Source organism: Channa argus, chromosome 5 (assembly GCF_033026475.1).
Source record: "Channa argus isolate prfri chromosome 5, Channa argus male v1.0, whole genome shotgun sequence".
In the NCBI taxonomy this organism is placed as follows: Eukaryota; Metazoa; Chordata; class Actinopteri; order Anabantiformes; family Channidae; genus Channa; species Channa argus.
The window spans coordinates 14,786,081-14,811,670 of NC_090201.1; the positions used below are offsets into that span (position 1 = coordinate 14,786,081).

At 37.9% G+C, this 25,590-nt stretch overlaps 1 protein-coding gene across 2 annotated transcripts; it reads left to right on the top strand.

Annotated features, from left to right (window-relative positions):
- The first annotated feature begins 1,932 nt into the window (after positions 1–1,932).
- Positions 1,933–23,696, top strand: dstyk (dual serine/threonine and tyrosine protein kinase). 2 transcript variants are annotated; one of them, XR_010914461.1, is made up of 15 exons: positions 1,933–3,028; positions 4,459–4,868; positions 10,275–10,781; positions 10,935–11,130; positions 13,436–13,674; positions 14,795–14,878; positions 14,978–15,154; positions 17,573–17,702; positions 17,917–18,073; positions 19,166–19,298; positions 19,575–19,688; positions 20,594–20,708; positions 21,020–21,154; positions 21,831–22,814; positions 23,047–23,696. XR_010914461.1 is itself a non-coding variant. In XM_067505158.1 (14 exons), exons 1-14 carry the CDS (start codon positions 2,830–2,832, stop codon positions 22,016–22,018), a joined length of 2,784 nt encoding a protein of 927 aa, XP_067361259.1. In that variant the 5' UTR covers positions 1,933–2,829; the 3' UTR covers positions 22,019–23,696. The 2 variants fall into 2 exon arrangements, 1 of the variants encoding a protein (XP_067361259.1); XM_067505158.1 differs by having other exon boundaries at positions 21,831–23,696.
- Positions 23,697–25,590: the final 1,894 nt, after the last annotated feature.

Here is a 25,590-nt window from a genome sequence, read left to right on the forward strand (position 1 = left end):
ATGAAGGGACTTGTTTTTCCAGCATGACATGATGAGAAAACATCTATTATTTTTAGGAACATTAAGATTTAAGCTTTAAGCCAGTTGGACGCTTCCCACACATTGTGTTTTATTTAACATCTTAAACCACCAGGAACAGCCTTTGTTTCTGCCATGAGATTTTCTGAGTAACATGCCAATAATTTATCACTCATGCATGTAGAGGAACACAAGTTCCAGGGAGCAGAGATATAGAAGGTGCAGGACTTTAAGTACATAGGGTCAACGGTTCAGAGTAATGGAGATTGTAAAAAAAAAAAAAGGTGAAGAGGTGTGTACAAGCAGGTTGAAATGGGTGGAAAAAAGTATCAGTTGTGTTGTGTGATAAAAGAGTATCAGTGAGAATAAAAGGAAAAGTGTTTAAGACGGTAGTGAGACCAGTGATGTTGTTTGGTTTAGAGACTGTGGGACTGAAGAAAAGACAGGAGGCAGAGCTGGAGGTAGCAGAGGTTAAGATGTTGAGGTTCTCTTTGGGAGTGACGAGGATGGACAAGATCAGGAATGAGGACATCAAAGGGACAGCTCATGTTAGTTGTTTCAGTGAGGCCAGATTGAGGTGGTTTGGACATGTTCAGAGTAGAGACTGTGAATATATCAGTAGAAGGATTTGAGGTTGGAGCTGCCAGGCAGGAGGTCTAGAGGAAGACCAAAGAGGAGATTTATGGATGTAGAGAGAGAGGACATGAAGTTAGTTGGTGTGAGAGAAGAAGATGCAGAAGATAAAGTTAGATGGATGCACATGACTCGCTGTGGCGAAACCTGAAAGGGATCAGCCGAAAGGAAAAAAAGAAGAAGAAGCATGGAGAGCAACACTATGCACAAAACAAACAATAAAATTAACAATGTAATTGTATCTGATTACAAACGTTACAATTGGTTAAAAAAATGTTATACAAATGTGTACTGGGAACAGAAGGAAATGCACAAAATCTTAGAAGTAAAGTGTACAAATGTAAAGAATAACATTCAGAAAAAATGCATTATGAAAATGAAATTATTGCAGGCCACATAAAGAAATCCTGATCTGTCTGACTCACTGTATCTGATGTATTGTATAAATATTATAAATGTATTTTATATTTATGAAATCAAACATTTAATTTACCTACAATAAAAATTGGCCAATCACAGTGAATGTAAAATGTGTAATTCTGTATGAATGCCAGGAGAGGGGGCTCAATAGTGGCACAGTGTTCTGACTTAGCGCCTCAAACTGTCTCTTTTTCTACCTCAACATAAGAGTATAGTGCCTGTCTAAAAAGCGTTTGTTATAAATAGGTAGTTGAAATTCAGTAGGTACATTTGCTGCAGTACTTAACTTACAATTTGGAGTTTTGTCTGTCTTTACCTGATTTATTTACAAATGTGGCTTTGTAAATGGAATTATGTCCCTTTGCACTTCTGGTTAAGATGGCAAGTGCATTTAATTGACCAAGCACCTGTACTTTGACCAGGGACAATAAATGTTAATCTAATCTAAATAAAGCTGTTTATAAAGTAATTAAAATGTGCTTCATCTTAACTACACGAAACAATATTTTGTATTGAGACATCAGTAATAACTTTTTTTACTTTAACTATATTTTCTGATTGTATTTAGCATATATACATACTTCTTCAACTCTTAATAAAATTTTGAGTACTTTTCCACCACTTATGAGCAAGAGTATTTAAAAATGCTCATTTTACAGAAAAATCAAGATATACACTAAGCCTGGGATTTGAGTGGTTAAGAAAATGTCTATTGGAAAAAGTATGGATGCATAATCTGTGCAAATCTTCCCGACCAAGCCTATGTCCACATACAATCTAGAAGTATTTGCACCATGTCTGTATAAAAGAGCCAACTGAAGGAATGTTCCTACATTTCCCAGATTGCAGTGCATGGTGACGAACCCCGCCTTCTCCTCTCTCCCAACTTTGGTGGAGTAGAGATTCTGTTTTGCAGCTATGTGATTTGGTTCGGACACACCTCGCCCTGCACCGCAACCACCATCACCAGAAGTAACAGTGACTCTTCTCTCGGTTTTTGTCACCCCTGAAAGGGAAAGCAGAAAGTGTTAGCTCTCTTTAAGCGGTGGTCGCTCTCCGGAGCGGAAGATGTCCGCTGGTTCCTCTGGGCCAGAGCCAGATTAGGAAAATCATAATACAAGGAGCGGCAATAGGAAAACGCGAAAAATTTCTCACGTTCTTGATTTCAACGTGGGCCCCTTCTTTTTAACGCGGATCTTGCCTTGCTGTAAACCTGAGTCCTGGGATGTAAAGATAAAAACTACGTTTTTGCTTGGTTGTTTTTTTGTTTTGTTTTGTTTTGTATTGCCAGGCCACGGCAAGAGGACGGACAGAGATGCCTTCAAGCTAGCAGCGCTAACGTCAGCTGGACCACAGCTAGCGGTTAGGACGCAAAACACCGATTAGCACTTCAGTGGTCCAATAATTCCTGGAAATTACTATTTTTATTTGAGAGGCTCGTCAGTTTACAGTCACTGGGGCGGTTGTAGAAACCCCTCCTAAACAAAATGCCTAAATATTGACGCTAACTTCACTGAAGTTACCCCGACGTTAAGCTAGCTAGCTGTGCTGGTAGGTTCAGTTTCATAAAGCGAAGTGCACGGACCTTAGCCACTGACACTGAAAGGACTGATGTCTGCCCAGCACTAATACACGGTAATGGTAAGGATATGTTAACAGTTAGTACGATTCTCAACTAAGAAGTTCAGATTGGGAGTGTGGCATAGTGTAAATAATAACAACCATAAAAAGGGTAAACACCAGCTGAATCTGACGACCATGGAGGGAAACGCTCAACAACAGAAAATGAGCCATTTAGCTCGTGAACTGACAAGGACATTTAACAGCTATAACAAGCACTCCAAAGAGCTTAACAAGAACCTCAAGGAGACTAATGCATTTTTCCGGGAAATAAGGCAGAATTACAGTAATGCTTGTGCATCAACTATGACCTCGACCTCAGCATCTCTCGAGGCAGGTAGGTTTGAGCGCATGCAACATGTCAGCATCCTTAACACAGCACTTTGATGTCAGTGTTTACGACATCCTAAATGATTTCCAACACGGTAAATACTTTCCACAGTTATACTTCTCCATCCTGTTGCTAAACAAACGAAAGAACTAACAAGTTACTTCTGCCAAGTGATTTCTACATCACACACTGAGAAAAATGCAATAATTAGTGTTATGGAAAGCCAAAGAGCTTAAAGAATTCTCTCAAAATCATGCGCAGAATTAGTGCAAATATGCTGAGATTTCTTTTTATTTGTCCAGTTTGGATTAATTCTACCTTGGGTGTGTGGTAATGACAAGGGGGCTTTCTTTTACACTGTAGATATAGAGTTTTGCTTTAGAGTCCATCTTTAAAATGATGGATCACATTTGTCCAATGCAGCTTCCCCGGAGAAATCCCCATTTTTCACTGCTCCATAAATCTCCACAGTACTGTAAGCTTTTTTCACCACATCATTCAAATACGCTTTTTTTTTGTTTTGTTACTTTTTTTGTTTTAAAACTGAACACTGATTAAACACAGCAGTGATGCTGATAAAATGTAATGCGTCACATGGGAAAAAAAAAAGTGGCTTGCTAGATCAGAGCTGGCCTCTGCACACAGAGGTCAAAATAATTTTCCTTAGTGTTGAATGAACAATCTGACAAACTGACAATTAGTTGACAAAAAATTTAAAACCATAAAAATGCCTTTCATGGACAAAGCCAAAGCATGTTTACTGGCATTTAGTTACCGGCTAACTAAATGCATTTCGCAAATGTCTACAGAAATGCATATAATTTGATGCAGCTGGATTATATACTGGGGTTTGTTCTGTAATCATGAGGTATATGTCAAGCATTAAAACTGCTTGGGCAGATTGATCTGAAGCAGTATGCTTTATTACAACAGATGAGGTCAAGAGGTACATGCTGAGAGAATGTTAGATTAGAGTAACAAGTACAGTAAAACCACATGTATACTTAAAAAAAAAATGCAGTGGTTTATGGTTAAAAAGTAGGCCATTGCTTCTTTCCCTTTTCTTTGTTATATAATTGTTTTAGACTGTGACTCAGCATCTATTATTCCATACGCTTAGTAACAGGGCTGAATTGGTTCTTCTGTGTGCGATCTGGATCTTAGTTCCAGATCAGAAAATAATAGCCCAAGGAATTATATGATAAAAAGTGTGTTAATATTTCTGTCATCGAACAGTGATCTACTTTATATTCTGAGAATGATGCTCACAGGATAACGTGTTCTTCAGTACTTTCTCTGTGTAGAGTCCTGTCCAAGAAATCCTGAAAAGCTCACCAATTCTAGGAGTTTTCAGTATTGCTTAGGGATGGTGATTACGATTTACATTTTCTCCTGTCAACATCATATGCCTTCTTTTGTTCTGTCTTTTCTTCCAGGTCAGCTCAGCTGCATTTCTTTCCCTAGCCATGAGGAAGAATTCCTATCCAATACAGTGGGTGCTGCCCCGTACATCCTCATACTGGGCCAGGACTGTTCTGCCCGCTACCAGCTGCTTAACTGCCTTTTAGGGGAGAGGCTTCTTCCTTTGGGCCCTGAGGCCGGCGAGCCCTGTGAAGGAGTCCAGGGGATTGTTTGCAAGAGGCGAAAACTGTGTTTCACACATGGGAGACAGACACGACTCAGTTTGGCACTGCCCGGCCAGTATGAGCTGGTGCACCAATTGGTTGCAAACTGTGGCCGCTGGGATACGGTGCCCCGGGAGGACTTGGAGATCCATGAGCAATGTGAGGACCCAGCACACAGACTAGCAGAGCTGGAGATCACCCTGCATCACCCACTGCTACAGGTAAGATTTGGATAACAATTGACCCATTTATCAGCATCAGCATTTATTAATGCTGACACTCTTACTCACAGCTTCTGGATAGATATAGTTGGGCCAAGTGACATAACCATCAATCTGTTATTTTACAGAAGATATATTATGAATGTGAGATAAGGCAGAAGCAGAGGCTTTATAGAAAAAGTCCTGTAGGGTTTTCTATTTTTTAGAAAACTCTTCAAACATGGACAGAGTTAGACTATGTTCAGATAAACTGTTCCCTGCATTAAAATAACAAGAGTTAGTGTTGTTTTATGTAATGATTAGACAGAGAAATATCAATGAGGTTTAAGTCTATAGGAGAGACAGTGAGTGTTTAAGTCCATTATACACCAAACCACAGCAGTGTTTCTTTTTTAATTGTGATCATTTTGAGGTAAATAGCAAAAATATAGTGTTCACATTACAGAGTAATCCACCAGGAATGTGAGCTCATGCGTACGTGATTTGGCAAATCACGCAGCACCCTGGTAGATGATTTTGCATTGCAAAAACAGTTTAACCAAATCCAACTTTTTCTCTGCATAAGGCTTCTTCATTTTGGTAAAGAAAACACAATTCTCCATAAAAATAAATTGCGGAAGCATTTGCTTGGATACTTGGTTGTACAGATAATGTGAAGTTAAAGTCACACCAGGTTAACTTTTAGGGCATGTTGTGAGATTTTCTCTGCCTTCCTTTGACCTTCAGTCATCATTTTGAAGGCATTGCCACTGTAGGTGAGTGCCGCTGCTATAGTGAGTAGAGGAGTGCTGCCCTATCTTTGTTAGTATGACAGTGCTTAAGGTAAACAAGTGGCAAAACTCAAAAGGGTGCTTGTGTCCCCCACAGTTAAAATGGTGAAATGTAACTTTACATCTTCTATAGTTAAAACTCTGAGCACGGCCTTATGTTAGTAACATGAAAGGTTGGTGTATTGACCCAGCCTCAGTATTTACACATTGCTTTGCTTCCATACCGATTGCTGAGCAGAGCAGATAATTTCTTGGTCATTGTTTTTCTTCACGTGAAATTCTTTTCAAGAAAACCTTATTTTCCAGTGTGTTTCACCTGCTTTTGTTAAAAACAGACTTGCAGGCTACTGTTGGAGTTATGTGATAAAGGGAATGATATTTGTCATGCTAGTGTTCAGTTATGGGTTGGAAATTGCAGTATCTTGTGGGAGTTAATTGCACTGTGTAAGAATTGTTATTTCTTATCATGTTTGACGCATGGAAATTAACCCCTTATTCTTTAGAACAAGGCCCTTTTGGCGAGCATCATACAGCCGCACAAACTAGGACTAGTTGTGCTTTAGGGCAGCCCACCCGCCCCATCCCCTTATGTAATGCAACTGGTCTGGTGCAATTCACATGACTAGGTCATGTAAAAAACATCCAAACCCTTTGCTCCGAACTTGCCAAGGCTATAAATGACTCTGGGGATATCGTTTAAACAATTTTTTTTTTGTTTTTCAGGGAGCCTAAATTGACATTTTATGTGTGCTGTGCTAATGTAAAATTCCTATTCACAACAGTTTTTTTCCAATTCAATATTAATTTCATCTTTCACGGATACTCTAATAAACATTGATTACATCTTTAGTGTACCGTATGTGTTTGATATGAAAGTCACAACAGTCAAATTGAAATGATGTAAATTCATATATGACTGTTATTATTTTTATGTTATTTCTTTTAAATTTATTATTGACTTTTTCAGCATTCACTAACTTAAAAAAAAACATTTTGTTTCTAGATCCACTAGTGTCTAACCTAAATAAAAAGTTTTTTAGCAAAAGCAAACAAGTAAATAAACAACTGGAAGGAAATCTAGCCAGGATTACTGATGGGAGTAAAGGCATTCATTTAACACCCTTGCTTAATTTCACATGTGACTGAACTTTGTGTGAGCTGCAATCACTTATTTGTGACACTTCAGAGGATCTCAGAGACTTAAATACCTGAGTTATTGTTTGCACTAATACAAAAATGACCACAGGCTAGAGACTAAATCACCCTTGTCATCTTAGATTAAGTTTATTTAAAAGTTAATGTCTTTTTTGTTTTTGTTTTTACTTTTTGCCCATGTGTAATGAAATATCTTCAACTTAAAGTAAACCTCATCAGCTAAGTGGTTAACAATTCTTTCACAAACAAGTTGGTGTTTTTTTTAGGTTTATGCTGAATGGATTAAGAGACTAATATGTTGAAGTAGGAGTAAGTGGTGGCACAGAATCTCTCTTCTTACTGTGGTATTCACACATTCCTGCCATAATCACAGCACCCTGCTCTAGAGGCCAGCAGATGACAACGAACTTACTAATTGGCTTCTTTTCATCCCCACGTTTTTCCACTTTGGATAACCACACAGTAATTATAAGGACATATCACCACATTTCTAAAATTCTTTTGAGGTGCCTATTCTGTTATCTTCATTGTCATGTTATGTTTCTACCAGAACCAATTCAGTTGGGGCAGTTTGCTTGTTAACACAGACCTGTGATGTTAGCTGTGGCCCTTAAAACATGCTAATGAAAAAAAACTCTTAATTGATTAAAATCCTATTTGTTTTGAATGTGCTACTTTGTAGATCTGTATCAGATTGCAGCAGTAATGCTAACTAATACTAATATGTGTACATATATTAAAAAAAACAATAGTATACATAAATTGGTAAATTCAGAATAGCTCACAGACATTTTTTGTTAATGGTTGTTGTTGAAAACAGGCTACGTTAAGGCAATCAAAACATTGTATTGCTTTTTTGGTTGTGAACAAATGCCTTCAGGCTATCTTTGTTCTAGCAAGTCTGCTCAGATGGGCTCTGCTCTTGTTTCTTGGAGACAGGACTGACTGTCTCCTTTGTGTGGCTGTTGGCCATTTCTGCCTCTTTTCTCTAGCTGTCCCTCTATCATGTCACCACCTCAAACTCTCTGAGAGTCTATATTTGTTTGTGCAGTTATTTATGAAAGGTTAAGCAAAGATTTGCACTTATGCTATTTTCTACCCTGTCACAGGCATTCCCAAGACCACCTCAAATATTTATGTGCCATCATGTGTTTAGAAATAGAAAGAGCGTGTGATACATGTGGATTTGGATTTTCTTGCTCTGGAGTTCTACCTTAAATTGATTTGATAAATGTGCTTCAGTTGTCTGAGCACTGGGAAAGGGATTTCTTAGGATATTTTTTCTAAATTACATAAAACACCCAAATGCTCTCAAAATTGAATCTGTTCATGTTGTCTGCTGATATTTTTTTATAAAAGATATATGAATATATCTTAATTGGATAATTTGATTTAGGATATTTTAGACACTATAAACAATCTGCGAACACTGATGTATTATTACATTTTTTTATGTAGGAAGAACTTGTTAGAAAACTGTTCCCTTTTTACACTGCTAGCAGACACTGAGAGAGATTAGTATTGGAGTATATTACAGTGCATCCACAAAGTATTCCCAGCGCTTAACTTTTTCCATGTTTTGTTATGTTACAGCCTTATTCCAAAATGGATTAAATTCATTGTTTTCCTCAAAGTTCTACAAACAATACCCTGTAATGACAACGTGAAAGAAGTTTGTTTGAAATCTTTGCAGATTTATTAAAAATAAAACCTGGAAAAATCCCTTCTACATAAGTATTTGTGCCATACACCTGTCTATATAAGATCCCACAGTTAACCCTGCGAGAGCACAAACCAAGCTATGAAGTCCAAGAATTGTCTGTAGACCTGCGAGACGTGATTGTATCGAGGCACGGATCTGGGGAAGGGTACAGAAACATTTCGGCACTATTGAAGATCCAATGAGCACAGTCCTTAAATAGAAGAAGTTTAGAACCACTAGGGCTCTCTCAAGAGTGCGTGGGCTGGCCAAACTGAGAGTTCAAAAGAGAGAAGGGTCTTAGTCAGGGAAGTGACCAAGAACCTGATGGTCACTCCAGCGTTTCTCTGTGGAGGCAGGAGAACCTTCCAGAAGAAGGGGGGAGGAAAGATTAATGAAGCAAAGTACAGAGACCTCCTTGATCATCACCTGTTTAAGAGTGCTCTCGACCTCAGACTGGGCGACGGTTCATCTTTCAACAGGAATGAAGAACAATGAAGAACACAGCGAAGATAACAAAGGAGTGGCTATGGGACAACTCTGTGAATGTCCTTGAGTGGCCCAGCCAGAGCCTAGACTTGAACCCAATTGGACATCTCTGGAGAGATCTGAAAATGGCTGTGCACAGACACTCCCCATCCAACCTGGTGGAGCTTGAGAGGAACTGTAAAGAAGAAATTGAGAAACTGCCTAAAAAGTGGGGTGCCAAGCTTGTAGCATCTTACTCAAAAATACTTTAGGCTGTAATTGGTGCTAAAGGTGCTTCAACAAAGTATGAAGCAAAGGCTTTGAATACTTATGCGATTTATTTATTTATTTTTTACTTTGCAAAGATTTCAAATAATCTTCTTTCACATTGTCAATATAAGGTATTGTTTTCAGGGACTTTGAGGAAAATAATGAATTTAATCAACTTTAAAATAAGGCTATAACATAACAAAATGTTGAAAAAGATAAGGGCTGGGAATACTTTTTGGATGCACTCTATTTTGAGTTGTGTTCATGGCAACTTGCTATGTGTAAGCCCTGAATTCCCTCTGTCTTCCTTCAGACATTGGCATCTACCATCTCCCTGGGGAAATATCAGGCTCTTTTGCAGCTAAATTATACCTATTTTTACTGCTAAATTTGTCTACTGTTTGGTCCTGAGCAGGTGGTATACAATAGGTTTATCTGAACTTTTTGCTGAACCTGACAAACACTAAGAGCTGTGAGCGTTAGATAAAAGCATAACTCACATCAGTTTTGAGGGGAGCTGCACAGTCGGGTAATTATGTTGCGTGGGTTTGTCACTACAAGCGACACTTTGCACATTGCATCTTATCCATCATACTTCCCTTATTATAAAAATAAAGATTAGTAGAGATAATTTCTTTTATATCATTTATTTTTAGGTAAGTGGCACAAAGCTTAACTAAAAACTGGCAAATACACTCACTGGCCACTTCATTGGGTACACATAATTCTACTATGTATTTTATTATTGAGCTCATAGTAGTTGGTGGAGGTATACTGGAGTACATATAAACATTTTAGAGCCCAATTTCAAATAAATGAGTGGGGGCAAAACTTGCAACTTTTTCTTTTCTTTTTTTTAAGATGTACCTTTCAACAACACCCACTATTCTCTCACCTTTTCGCCTTTCTGACTTGATTGCATTAGATTGTACATGTGTACCCAGTAAAGTGTAACTTATGGTGTATGTAGTATATAACAAGTTCTATATAAACCAGTTTGCTTATTAAAAAAGTAATTTTTTTTTCTTTGTGTTTTATCATCAGGAAACAAAGGTCATGGTGGCGCCTTGTCCCAGTGTCCAGCTAATAGAAGAAGCCCTGGAGGACTGCACTCTCAACGTGGTCCCTTTAATACTTTATAGCATCAACAAGGACACTCTAAGCACAGAGCAGGTAGCTGAGCTCTGGAAGGTCAAAGAAATGCTCTCCTTTCCCATCTGTTTTGTTCGTATTCCTGACACCAAACCAGCAGCCTCCCCAGAACCCAGCCACCGTGCAGAGAAGGAAAAAGATAGGGAGAAGAGCGCCCTTCATAAGCAGCTGCTCTCCCTTGGGTTAATATGTAGCCCGACAGGAAATTGCTCCTGTGGTGCCCCTACACAGATGCCCACCCCAGGTGCCAAGCCACAGAGTATGCTGGGAGAGACTTTTGAAAGACTGCATCGGTTGCTGGTGCCTTTTGCTCGTCAGGTGCTTCAAAACCAGCAAGTTGAGGCTGCCAACTTGCTCAATGGAGTACACTGTCGCTGTCTAGACCTTTTCATCAACCAGGTCAGAAGCTATGTAGCACTGTTCATCTTTATACCTGTTTTATTGCTCCCTACAGTCTTTATTAACTCTGCATGAGCTGCTTGGGCTCACAACCAGTATTTATCAGTTAAATCACCAACAGACTATTGTTCTTTCTGCTTTACTATGCTGCAGGCCTTTGATATGCAGAGGGACTTGCAGATTACGCCACGCAGGCTGGAATACACCCGTGAGAAGGAGGGTGAACTCTTCACCTCTCTTATGGCCATTGCTAACCGTAAACAGGAAGAGATGAAGGAGATGATTGTGGAGACCCTCAGCAGCATGAAAGATCAGTTGCTTGAAGATGCTGCCAACCTGGAGTTCACAGGTTAGTGAGCAAATACTTGTAATTGTGTGTGTGTGTGTGAGTGTGTGTGAGATCTATATCTATTGTGATTTGTGAAAAGCACAAATGTTACATGATAAAACAGAATTGATTCACACAGACAAAACTAGATACTCTTATTAAAACCTGGAAGACACAGCAGCAGACTGGTATTGAGAGAGAAGAATGTAAAGTCTGATCAAGTATTTTTATAACAAAACAGGGGTTTTGTTGTCATCACAACATGTCCTGGCATATGTTACATAAAGGCTGGAAAAACAAGAGTGGGAAGTACACAACAGAGATCAGCACAAAATGATTATTCTGTAAATTGCCCCAACACACATCTCCGTCTGTATATGTCCAATTTAATTAGCCTTTTTCCCCATTTTTTTTATTTGTTATGTCATTCTAATAAACTGATTTGTTTCCAAACTTGTGTTGTGAACTGGCATTGGAAAGCGCATATTGTGACATCAGCAGTAGTAGGTTCATTATGTGCTATATTGTTATGATGTGGTATGTATGATTCTTTATGATACATCTTTACTGCTATATTCTTTTCTTGGTATTCACGTTCCATTAAAAGCAATTAGTCCTCTGCATTAACACATCATTCATGCTACAGGGTTTTTCCCTACCAATGCCATTTGTTTTTGTGGAGCTCCTAAAGGCAAATAATCACAAAAAAGCCATTAGATAACATATCTGAATAATTGGAAAACTTCTTTTAATCAGCTGTGTGCAGCTAACTGTCTGTAGCCTTTGGTTGCCCACATGCACAGTTGGAGAAAGCAGATTTAAAAACTTGGTTATGCGTATACGTGCCAGAGTAATCGACGTTCTCCGACTGAAACCAGGTTTCCTTGATCCCCTACACCAATTTCTGAAACCAGCTTTCCTGTATACATGTCACTTAGGAAATCAGCTTTTCCCAGAAAGCCGACTGTAACCTAGTTACTTAAGTTCATTTAAATGGACTTAATGTAATCAACAGCTCATTGGGTATTTGGGATGGATCATTTTCTCACCTTGTAGTAAGTGGACTGATCAATTGTCTTTGTGCAGGGGATTTATATTAAGTGAGACTGCATATATATCTACGAAATACTTATACAAAAAAAAATAATATCCAGCTCTACTGGACAATCTATGAATTGTAAATATATCAGTTTACTTATTTGTTTACAGTTTACAGTTTTTACATGAACAAAGACTTATTCTAACTACTACTACTTCTACTTCTTCTTTCTTACTTGTTTACTTTCTCATTAGAATAATTAAAAATAAAATTGTCTGCACAACGTATGTGTATAAAACAATTCGTAGTGTGTTCCTTAGATAAATATTATAAGTTTAATTTCTAGGTTGTGCAAAATGTGATTTGCTGATTCAGTGGTTTCACACAAACAAATGTGACTTATTTAGGATGCCCTCACAATGCACTTCCATCTAATTAGAAAGAATTCCCTCCTTATTGAACAATATGGCTGACTCATAGTACCCAGAATCCCCAGCATTTAAATTGTTGGTTCTTAATAATATAGTATATGGTATGGTATGAGAGACTAAAGGGACAGTTGCCTTGACTTTATTGGCCAGGAGTTATACTTTTCTGTCTGAGTTGGTTAAACTCAGTGTTTTTACTATGTGAAACTCCAGTTGGACATGGCTGGACAGAGGCATGGCTGCTGGTTATAATCTGCCCATAAAGTTTGGCTGACAAAAGTCTCTCAAAGTTTTTTGTTTTCTGTTTTCCAGTTCCCCCTCTTGAGCATGCTCTAAGATGCAATTTTACTGTTACCTGGATGTTTACATAGTCAAACCTAACACATTGTTTTCTGATTTGTTTTACATTTTGTATATTGAAAATTATTAGAATTGTGTTTGACCACTGGGAGAAATGTACATCATGTCACAAAACACTGCTTTAAAACACAACATTAAATTCCACATAGTCAGTCCAAGTCTGTTTTATTTATAAAGAAAAACTATTTATCAAGAGCTTTTTTAAAAGAACCCTCTAATATATATTTTTGTGTGTTACAGATTAAAAGATTTTCTGAGAAAGAAAAGTTTGAACAAAATGAAGTTGGACAGCTTAAAGTCTGTAGGACATGTTTATTGTTTGTTAATGTTTTTCTTTCTAATCAAAATTTTCTTAGTAATAGAACAAAAATATGTTAGTAAAAAATCAATAGAATGCACTCTGTTTCCATAACCTTTGCCAAACCATATGCATACAAACACACACTACACATTAACCTAGAAAAACGTAAACATTAACCCTTTTTTTTTTCTTCTGCAGACATCATAGTAACGACTAATGGAGATCCTGTTACGTCGAAGGAGATCAAATCCTGCATCCACCAGATCCAGGAGCTGATAGTGGTTCGTTTGAATCAGGCTGTAGCAAATAAGCTGATAAGTTCTGTGGACTATCTGAGGGAGAGCTTTGTAGGAACTCTGGAGCGATGTCTGAACAGTCTGGAGAAGTCTAACAATGATTCTTCCGTATACAACATCACTTCCAATCACCTCAAACAGGTGGGCAGTCAGTGTGAATGGGTGTTTCTCTATTTGTGTTGGGCTGTGATTCACTTGAGACCTGTTCAGGTGTACCCCTCTCTTCCTGACCCTTAACAGGATAACATGGTTTAGATTTAAATAATTAGTGTGCTTGGTAACAAATGTTAATTCTAAGGGTACTTAAATGTGAGCAGTATGATAAATATTTACATATTTAAATGTATATCAATCTCTTTGCATTTAATATTAGTAAAGAATAAAATAATTGAGTGTTGTTGAACATGTCAGGTGACTTACCAGCTCTGTTCTCTCTCGCTGTTCAAGTGTTTAACCAGAAGTGTTGACTCTTTATGGTGGAAAAGCAAAAACAAAGGGGTCTGAGAAACATTTATTTATTAATAAAAGTAAAAATGGTTCTTTGACAAAAACGAGTGAGCTTCTGGCTACTCCACTTGGCTTTAGTTCTAGCAGCCTTTAGACCAGTAAATGTAGCCATATGGTTTTAGCCTTGTAGAAAGTACAAAGTAGAACACCAGTCAAGATTATATACTTTGTCAAACATTTGTTGTATGTAATTATTTCAGCTACAAGGGATAATGTTTGGAAAAAAAAAACAAATGAGAAAAAAAAACGTTTACATTCGAGTCAATTGGCGTATTAAATATAAATAAACCCTGATTTTTCTCTAAAATTACTTCAGAGAAGTTGTCAGACTATTCACCTCCTGTGTGTATAGTGTTTCAAAACTGGTTACATAGCTAGGGTTGTGCATTGACATAAAAAGTGCACTGTTGACTGAATTCACACATTTTTTTTTTTTTTTTGAGAACTAAACAATTCCATTTGCAAGAACTTGAAAGTGGGTGAACGTAAGCTGCAAATGTGCATTCAGAATGTGCTCTCTACACTCTGGTCACCAACCACCCCTCACTCATCTTACTTTGGAGTCTTCAGGGACTCTAAAGAGCATGGGTGAGCTGTGTTTAGCTACAAACATCCGCACAATTATTTTAAAATTATTTATTTTCTTTTTTCCCCCAATTTTTATAAAATCTGGTGCAGCCCTTGTAGACATCATTTATGTGTATATCAACTGAGTTTTTTTTTTAGATATACTTCCATTTCTCATTTGTTACAGTTATTAAACGCTGCCTATCATGTGGAGGTCACCTTTCATTCAGGATCCTCTGTCACACGACTCGTCTGGGAGCAAATTAAACAGGTTAGTGTCTCCTGTGCAAACACATAATGGTTTCAAATTTGATGAAGAAAGGTTATGTCTGCAGGGTATTTATCATTTAACTTTGTGACTTGCTCATAGATAATCCACAGGATAACATTTGTTAACCCTCCTGCCATCACTCCAGAGTGGAAGCGGAAAGTGGCCCAGGACGCAATAGAAAGTCTCAGTGCTGCCAAACTTGCCCGAAGCATCTGCTCCCAGTTTAGAACTCGCCTCAACAGCTCCCATGAGGCTTTTGCAGCATCGCTGCGCCAGGTTGAATACCCATCTCCTTTATTGCTCTTTTTTTTTTTTTTTTTTTTTTTGTTTTTTTTCTATTTCTTTTAATACAGCATCCTGTTCCAACCATGGTACCTACTTTTAACCAAAAACCTTTAAAGTGAAAATGAAAGTCTTTCACTAATGGTGATGGGAATGGCAACAACATAAAACACCAGACTGGTGCATGTGTTCAGTAGGCAGCTAGGATGAAGGACGTGTGTGAGACATGTTTTGTTACTTGTTACTTGTTTGATTCACTATGGCCATGATTGCCTGCTGATTTACCTCAATAATAGTTTGAAGGTTTCACACCTATTGTATCATTGGCTGGTGTGAACACTGTGGACAGGTATCCAAGAGACCTGGTCCTTTTTTCCCATTTATGATGTTAAGTAACTTTTAAGTAACACTTTCACTGTGTGGCACCTCTGTAATACATGTATTTACATTCCTGTAGACAGCTTTCACTCTTACCCAGGCAGTCTGCAGATCACAGTTTATTACTTGAATTGCTTTAACCTGTAAAACTCAATAAGCAAATAGCCATGACTTGCTCATTCAAGTCCCTGAGAAATCAGTTTCGGTCAAATTATTCTGATAAAAGAGAATTGGCTAGATGATGCCCCATGCAGTGTATGGCACATTTCCCCAACTCCTGACACAGTGTTAATACTGTGTTGGTGTATCCCATCTGCTGGGTTACAAAAAACTTTGCAAGCAATGCGGATAATGCGTGTGGAGATTGAATTTGATTCATCCCTTCTGACATGTGGATAAATGGTCCTGTTTACATAACCAGCTGATAAAGTGCTAAATGAATGAAGGAAGTCTATATATAATCCAATATAACCAAAATAATATGACTATGACGGTAATGGTATGTCATAGTCTAATGGTACTAATGGTATGTCAAAGCAGAATGTACCAAAACATTTTGCAAGGACGTAATAAGTGAAACGACTCTGAAATCAAAGTAAAATTGTTAGTGAAATATAAGTGATTGTGAAAGTTGAAGTGCTTGTCTACCTGCATGAGCGGAAAAAGCGGGGTTTATAATTTATTTATATTTTATGAAGAAAGAAAAGTCTTTTTAACATGTTGGGGCCAAGGCGATTTTGTCTCTTTGAGACCAGTTCTCCTGCTTTGGAAGAAACTCTTACACGTGCGACAGATGAGGCAGGAGTACATTAAAATTTTAAAACAAGCTTGTAGAGGTGCATTGATGAAGTGCTCCTGTTTATGCAAGACACCTCTGTGGAGCAGAGCCGACATTTTACCTGCAAATAAAAGTTCAAGTTAATTCATTCACAAATTAAATTAACACTCTGTCAGAAAAGAATTAGAACATAATTAACTCCGATGAAAAGTCAGTAAAGGGGAAACAGGGAAGGAAACTTTACCTTATTTGGTATAATAAGATTAAATTAATTCCAGACTTGGGAAAATATCCTTTTTCTCGATGGTTCCATAAAGATCAGTGGAGAGAGATATATACGAACGCACAATTTGGCGCTTCACTTCCTGACAACACAGCAGCTATCAGTCACGTGATTTTTCTCAAAGGGGTACACACAACTTTAAGGGGTTTTGCTTTTTGTGCTTGACACATGCACCAACGCTTCGGTGTTGTTTGACCCATCACTACTGACTACTACTTTCATTAACACTTATCCTAAGGCAGGTGATGGTAGTTAATGTTTTTTTTTTTTGTTCGGAAATATCTTCATTATATTTAGTTATTTCACTGACAGTGATTGAATGTAGTACAAACAGGCCATTCAAGTATGTTATTCTCGCACATTCCTTTTGGAAAGGCCAAAATAGTGAAGAGCATCTATAAATAATAGAGATAAAAGCTCTGGCCTGCAGTATGTTTGTATTCAGTTTGATCAGAAGGAGGTGTTTTAAATGTGAATGCAAATTACTTAATAATGCAAATTAATGTAAAGGCCTCCAGAACAAAAAAGTTTTTTTTTTTTTTTTTTTTTTTTTTGTCTTGTCATGAATATACAGCAATGTTTAGTTTTAAGTTAGTTTGGTTTATTATTTTGCACATAAAATACAGCATTAAAAAGACCAAATATGACTGGAGTGGTCAACAAATCAAAGGATTATACCTTGGTTCTCCCTAGACATGTAAGTGAAATTCAAGCAAACAAAACTCAAAAGTTTATCAGTTAGAAAATAAGAACAACAAAAAACGTAAAGATAAAAATCTATTTTAACAACAATCGTGGTCCAGTGCAAATATCTAAGAAAATTAAAAACATGACAACCTTTACACAAAAGGGCTCCTGACAAGACCTTTTAATATTGATGTTATATTTAAAACAAGCAAAATCTCTATTATTAAATCAAAACTTGTAATTTTGCAGCTGTTAATAATGAGATGTTATGTGTTTGTCTTTGTAGTTGGAGGAAGGGCACACAGGGCGTCTGGAGCGCACCGAGGACCTGTGGCTGCGTGTGAGAAAAGATCACGCCCCACGGCTGGCCCGCTTGTCTCTGGAGAGCCGCTCCCTGAGGGATGTTCTGCTGCATGGTGAGTCACTGCATAATCCTCTCACCATTGTTCACTCATTGGGGAACTTACAGGCTGCTCCTACATGTTGTAAAAATGTACTTTTGAATGTGTGAGTGAAACTAAGATTAAAGACCAATTCGCAAACTCTTAAATACAACATCTTCTAACTAGCAACTTCTGTTTTGATGTCTTTTCTTCTTTGTAAGAACTGACTGCATTTTCTTCCTGATAGGCAAGCCTAAGCTTGGGCGAGAGTTGGGTCGTGGCCAGTATGGAGTTGTGTACTTGTGTGACAGTTGGGGAGGACACTACCCATGTGCTTTGAAATCTGTGATACCACCAGATGATAAACACTGGAACGATCTGGCTTTAGAATTTCACTACACAAGGTGAGTTGGCTGCAGTGGTTACAAAAACCATCACAGACACAAATAAGTAAAAACTTTTCTCAACAAGGTGGAAAAGCGCAGGGTGTGTTGGGAAATTTTGAGCTTGAGCAGGTTTAGAAGCTGCTACATTTATCAAGAGCTGCAATCCTTTGACTGGAAATGACAGCTACCTTATAGAGGTCACACTCCACCCAGTTTATAGAAAGTAGTTTAACTAGTCAAGACTGGAGGCTGTTCGTTGGACACAATAACATGCTGTTTCTTCCAACATCGTGTTGATAACACTTGTCTGCAACAACTGTATTAAGTGTGGGGAATGCAGGACTCTATAGATTGGCAATGGCTTCCTTAATGTACACAAAAATTATTCAATTGTGATTTAAAGATATCTTGGTAAATATTTAATGATGTGACCTTTTTTCCCCTCTCTTTCGGTATATCCTGTTACAAGTCGCAACAGTGGATCTTGAACTTGCATCATTTAGATCTAGTTGAGTAATACATGTAAATGAATGCCATTAAACTTCCCTCAGACTTAATTAACATACTTAATCTCTGTTCTTCTAGCTGAAAAATGCCTCCAGATCACATCACTTGGAGGAACCTTCAATTCAGATTATGTCATCTCATTGCTTGTACTATGAAGTTTTAAATCCTGATCCACCTTCTTTTCCAGAGCTCCTCCAGATGACATAATCTGAACTTCTAATGATGAAAAACTCATCAGGGTTATGTCATCTGGAGTTTTTCAGCTAGAAGCAGAGAAATATTTTAATATAGGGAAGTCTGAGGGAAGTTTAAAAGTATTAATGTACATTTACACCTGAAACCAAAGCCGTAGAAAGCAAAACGAAAATTGGTGAAGTTGCCCTTTAATTTGGAACAGGTTTTTAAGCCTAATACCTATCCTAACACAACCATCTCCAGTTTGCTGGGCCTGTGGCCAACACTCAAAGTGAACTGGTTTGTTCCACCTAATGGCTGGGGCTTAGATTAGAAAGAATAGTAAGTTTAGTCTTTTGTCCAGGATTCATCTCCTGATTTTATGACGGTGTGAATGATAAATGATTTACTTTCCCCATGTTGCTTAAGGTCCCTGTCCAAGCATGAGCGGCTGGTTGACCTGCATGGGTCTGTCATTGATCACAACTACGGAGATGGCTCGAGCATCGCTGTGCTGCTCATCATGGAGCGATTGCACAGAGACCTCTATACAGGCTTGAAGGTGACTCAATAACACAGTGGCTGTGGTTTCATGCACTTAAGCAACCAGGGTACCAGGGGCAACCTGCACCTACCCTGATTTCACAAACCAGCTTTACTTTAGCATCCTTTACAGGACACTTCAGAAATCAACTTCCGGTTATTTAAGTCCATGTAAAAGCACAGTGAAAGAACTGTTATTGTCCACCCCCACCCCACCCCTCTAGCTCCAGTTCCAACAAACAGTTTAATCTTTTCTTCTCTCTGTTATGTCTTGTCCTTGTTTCATCTATGCCAGGCCGGTTTATCACTAAGGGAGAGACTTCAGATTGCTCTGGATGTCGTGGAGGGGATCCGCTTCCTGCATAGTCAGGGCCTCTTGCACAGAGATATAAAGCTAAAAAATGTTCTGGTAAGTGCTGGGCAACTAACAGAGTGTGTGGGGGTTTTCTATATGTGTGGTTTTACCAAGAAGCTGTGTATATCATATGCTAGTATAATATATAGTAGGGGTGGGAATCACAGGTTAACTTACGATACAATATAATCATAAGATATATCATTATTTTTCCAAGACAGTTCTTGCAGACTACATAGTGTTTAGCAACCTTCTTTTTTCATCACCATAAAATCCAAACTTTAGATTTAAACGACGCTGATGCGTCAGTGGTTAGCACAGCTCCGGTAAGCCCAAATTGCAAAAGGCCCCACTGTAGGTGTGTCACTTTAGACATTTTATGTGACTAAAACATATCGATAGGTGGCATCATAGTATCGATAACGTCTTGACGGCTGAAATGTTGTGAGAAATCGACAATGATTTTATTTTTTAAATATTATTTTTGTACTTCAACCTTCAAATATGTTAATGTGGCATATTGAATAAAATCAGAGTTTTTTTCTCTTTTATTTCTAATAGGAATCCATTAACTGGTACGAGTCAATAGCTACCTGGAAACAAAATCTAAACTTTACCTACATCCTTATCAACTCCAAACTTGTTTTACTCTTAATTTTAGATCACCATGCAAACAGTGTTTTTACCCAAGCAGCACAGTTCTCATTTGCAAAAAAACAAATTTCCCTTTCATTTTTAGTGATCTTGGCAATTGTAATTTTCACTACAGAAATTGGGGAACACACCTACTGTGCATTGTTAGAGGTTAAAAAAATTATAAAAGTAGGAGTAGCCACAAGACACATTTCAGCAACTGCTATTTTTAATCAATTAAAGCTATATTTTTATGATCTTTCTGTTATGCATTGTTTTTCTTTGCTGTCTTACCAAACAAGCTCTGGACTCTTTATTTTTTCCAGTTGGACAAACAAAATCGTGCAAAGATCACAGACCTCGGCTTCTGTAAACCAGAGGCCATGATGTCTGGTAGTATTGTTGGAACCCCCATCCACATGGCCCCAGAGTTGTTTACAGGTGGGTCATGCTGTCGTTAATTAGCATTTTAAAGAAAGAAACTGGTAGTGTCTAGAAAAAAAATAAACTAGGAGCTGAACAAGTATTTCTTTTATTTATTAATTATATATATATATATATATATATATATATATATATATATATATATATATATATATATATATATATATAAAAGAATGCAGCCTTGTTTAAATGGCCTCTAATGTATAGAATTATATTACAACAGGAATTTCTCCTTCTACCTTCAGTAAAATTCTACATAAATTTGTGGATTGTTCAGTCTTTTGTAATAATTTCTCTTCTCTTAACAGGAAAGTATGATAACTCTGTTGATGTCTATGCCTTTGGGATCCTTTTCTGGTATCTCTGCAGTGGTTCTGTAAAACTCCCAGAAGCCTTTGAGAGATGCTCCAGCAAGGACCAGCTCTGGAATAACGTAAAAAAAGGTATACAACACTATGCCCACATTCCCACCTTTAGTACATTTAATGCACACCAAGGACAAAACACATTGTTCTGTGTTTGCTTTTAGTTTAGGTGCGGTTTGTGTTCAGAGGCTTTTTTACAAACAAACCAATACCTGCACCTGTCAGCAGGCTGACAGTTTGCTCACTGATTGGACAGTTTGGACATATAATTGCACAATTATTAGTGTTTTAGATTTTTTTTTATTTATTTTTTGGCTGCAATACAATTAGTAAGACACAAACAGCACAACATAACATAATTTAACTGCATGTCACTCTCAATGTCAAACTGACCCATCTTACCTTACCATGGTTACGAGATGAGCTAGCATAAACACATTTGTATAAAGCTAAAGTCATGACATCATAACTAGGTTGTCGTCTGTTTAACTACCTTTTGTAACTCCTGTATTCTCTGCTTTCTGAAACCATCTATAGCACTTTAACATTGGGATTTTGAAAAAGATATTTTTACTCCTGGGAACGAACCTGAATGTTCCATCTTGCTTTGTCTCTCTGGGCAGATTTCTCACAAGAGAATGATTTATTACAGTTAAAAATTGAAAGCTAAAATCGGGCGGCAGTGGCTCAGTTGATAGAGTGGCTACCTTCCGACCATAGGGTCAGAGTTTTTTTTTTTTTTTATTTCCTGCAGGTTCCAGACCAGAGCGGCTGCCCAGCTTTGATGAGGAGTGCTGGCAGCTGATGGAGGCCTGCTGGAACGGGGACCCTTCTCAGAGGCCTCTGCTCGGTATTGTAGAGCCCAGCTTGAAAAGCATTATGGTCCGGCTTTGCAACTGTGGCTCCGAACAGAAGAGTGGCAACCTTGAGGACTCAAACTGAAAACACTCCAGACAAACTAACACGCGTGTGATAGGAATTCTAGTATTTTTGTTGTATTTATGAAGAATTAAGCTGAACAAAGAGCTCCTGAAGAACAGGTGAAAGATTTAAAAAAAAAAAAAAAGTCTGAGTTTTCCTTCTCATTTACAATTGTTGAATTTACATTATTTATGAGGAGTCGACCAGAAGTTTGCAAATATGTTTGTGTTTTATTGTTTGTGCTGTGTGTATTTGTATTCATACTCCTAAAAGCTTTTGCTGTGCTAATTGCTACTTGGCCATAGAATTGTTACTAGATGCAAATTGTTTTAAAAAGTTGCCCATTCCCAGTATTATGAAAATATATAAAAGATTAATTTTAGATTGTATTTAAACTGAACATTTCTGCATCTGTACAAATATGTTTTTTTTAATAAAATGATCTGTTACAACAAATTATATAAGCTAATGTAGGGTTATTACTGGGGATCATTTCAGGTAAACTTTTAACCGCATTCACTTTAAAAACTGTTTATCTGTTTCAATTTGGGGATTTAATTTTTCATTAATTTACAGATGAAACTGAATTATTTTTGTTTTCCATACTTTTTAATCATCTTACAACCCTTTTGTGGGGGTCAACTCCTATGTTGGTTATGATTGTCCTAAATTAGAAGAAATGGAAATGTTGCATTTTAGGAAATAATACAGTTTGTTGGTAAAGTAAATTCTGTTTAACTTGATAGTTAAAATGTATAAATGTATTATAACCTTATGATGCTTTGGTGAAGTTGGAGAGTTTCATCAGCTCTGCAGTGTAAGTGTGTTTTTTTTCTTTGTTTTGTTTTTAACATATCTAAATTTAATTATGTTGTTAATTGTTTGAGTAAGATATTTTACAGCTAATGTTTAGTTGTTCAATTCAGTTTGAGTGTTTGGTGAATATGGAAGTAATTATTAGTTGCAGCCCTAGTAGCACTGATGCCGCGGATTCCTTGTAAGACTTGTGTTGGTATAAATTAAGGCTTTTTTATGTGTCTGTCTTTTAGAACCGACTGATGATTAGAGGAAATACAGCAGAAAGTGTTGGGACCTTGTGAACCTGACAGATTGGTGAGAGGGTTAAAAAAAAAAAAAAAAAAAAAAAATCAGGTAAGCAATATTGGCACCACCTAGTGAGTTTTATCTTAAAAATCATTTTTGTGGAATCGGATGTTATTTGAAAAGAAGCTGTAGCTTGGGTTTTATCTTGGTTATCAATGGATATTATGACCACTCATGATGATGTTTGAAGGAATTGTAAAATGTGATAGAATAGTTTTTGATACTTTACACATTTGCATCCATATCTATTTTGGAAAGGATCTACTTCCTTTTGGCTAATGGCACTTTTTAAAATTAAAATTTAGAGTATGTGTAGGAATTTATAATTGACTAATAGTATACACCATAACTATGTAAATAAAATAAATACATTTATTGAAACAGATTTTTGATGAATTTAAAATATCATACATGTTTAACACTCGTTTACTGTGGTTGAATTTTCATCTGTTTTATAAATCTGTTGACTGCAGCCTGTGATTTGAGACTTTTTCTGAAGAATATTTAGACACAGTATCATTTTAATATATTTTAAGCTTTAAACTTCAGATGCCTCTTTGTCAAATCTCATTTGGCTAATAAATGGTAAATGGTCTGCACTTGTATAGCACTATGGGGCGCTGCTATGCAGCTGGCTAAGACTCACCGGGAGCAACTAAGTTGGGGTTCAGTAATAATTAAACAATTTCCAAAATTCTGTTATATTTATAGAAGTGATTACTGTATGCCTTTTGCAAATGTAATTGATTTACTTTTGCTGTAAAAGCCAGTTTCCAGCTTCTTCTTTTCCTTTCAGCTGTTCCCTTTCAGGGGGTCGCCACAGAGAATCATGTGCCTCCATCTAACCCTGTCCTCTGCATCCTGTTCTCTCACACCAACTAACTTCATGTCCTCTCTCTCTACATCCATAAATCTCCTCTTTGGTCTTCCTCTAGACCTCCTGCCTGGAAACTCCAACCTCAGCATCCTTCTACCAATATATTCACAGTGTCTCCGCTGAACATGTCCAAACCACCTCAATCTGGCCTCTCTGACACATCTAACATGAGCTGTCCCTCTGATGTCCTCATTCCTGATCCTGTCCATCCTGGTTACTCCGAAAGAGAACCTCAACATCTTAAACTCTGCTGTCTTTTCTTCAGTGCTACAGTCTCTAAGCCGAACAACATCACTGGTCTCAACACCGTCTTGAACACCTTTCCTTTCATTCTCGCTGATACTCTTTTATCACACAACACACCTGACACTTTTCTCCACCTGCTCCAACCTGCCTGCACTCGCCTCTTCTCCACACTCTGTTGCTCTGAACCGTTGACCCTAATTAAAGTCCTGCACCTTCTTCACCTCTGCTCCCTGTAACCTCACCGTTCCAAGTAGGTCCCTCTCATTCACACACATGTATTCTGTCTTGCTGCGACTAACCTTCATTCCTCTGTTTTCCAGAGCAAAACTCCAAATCTCTAGATTTTCCTCCACCTGCCCCCTGCTCTCACTACAAATCACAATGTCATCCGCAAAATGATAGTCCATGGAGTTTCCTGTCTAACCTCATCTGTCAGCTTGTCCATCACCAGAGCAAACAAGAAGGGGCTCACCTTGAACTCCTCTGTCCCACCTACAGCAAACCTCAGCACTGTCTTACAGCTCTCATACATGTCCTGCACCACTCTAACATTCTTCTCTGCCTCTCCAGACTTCCTCATACAATACCACAGCTCATCTCTCGGCACCCTGTCATACGCTTTCTCTAAATCTAAAAACACACAATGCAACTCCCTCTGTACTTCTCCATCAGCATCCTCAAAGCAAATATTTAGTCTGTTGGACTCTTTCTAGGCATGTAACCATATTGCTGCTCACCTCTGCCCTTAGCCTAGGTTCCACTACTCTTTCCCACAACTGCATTGTGTGGCTCATCAGCTTTATTCCTCTGTAGTTGCCACAGCTCTGCACATCTTCCTTGTTCTTAAAAATGGGCACCAGTACACTTCTCCTCCAGTCCTCAGCATCCTCTCACTCTCCAAGATCTTGTTAAACAAACTAGTCAGAAACTCAACTGCCACCTCTCTTAGACACTTCCAAACCTCCAAAGGTATGTCATCAGGACCAACTGCCTTTCCACTCTTCATCCTCTTCATCCCCCTTCTCCCTTCACCCTTACTAATCTTTGCTATTTCTGCTCCACACCAGTTGCCTCTTCTACTCTTCGTTCCCTTTCATTTTCCTCGTTCATCAACTCTTCAAAGTTCTCCTTCCATCTTCCCATCACACACCTGGCACCTGTCAATACATTTCCATCCTTATCTTTAATCACTCTAACCTGCTGCACATCCTTCCCATCTCTATCGCTTTGTCTGGCCAACCTGTGCAAATCCACGTCTCCCTCTTTAGTGTCCAACCTAACTTACAAGTCCTCATATGCTATTTGTTTGGCCTTTGCCACCTCTACCTTCACCTTACGCTGCATCTCCCTGTACTTCTGTCTACTC

What these genes read in the sequence shown, in the direction of transcription:
- dstyk (XM_067505158.1), top strand. Translation starts at nt 2,830, where the DNA reads ATGGAGGGAAACGCTCAACAACAGAAAATGAGCCATTTAGCTCGTGAA. An exon ending in TGCATCACCCACTGCTACAG is followed by an intron (nt 4,869 to 10,274) that starts GTAAGATTTGGA and finishes TTTTATCATCAG; the next exon opens with GAAACAAAGGTCATGGTGGC. An exon ending in ACCTCTATACAGGCTTGAAG is followed by an intron (nt 19,299 to 19,574) that starts GTGACTCAATAA and finishes CATCTATGCCAG; the next exon opens with GCCGGTTTATCACTAAGGGA.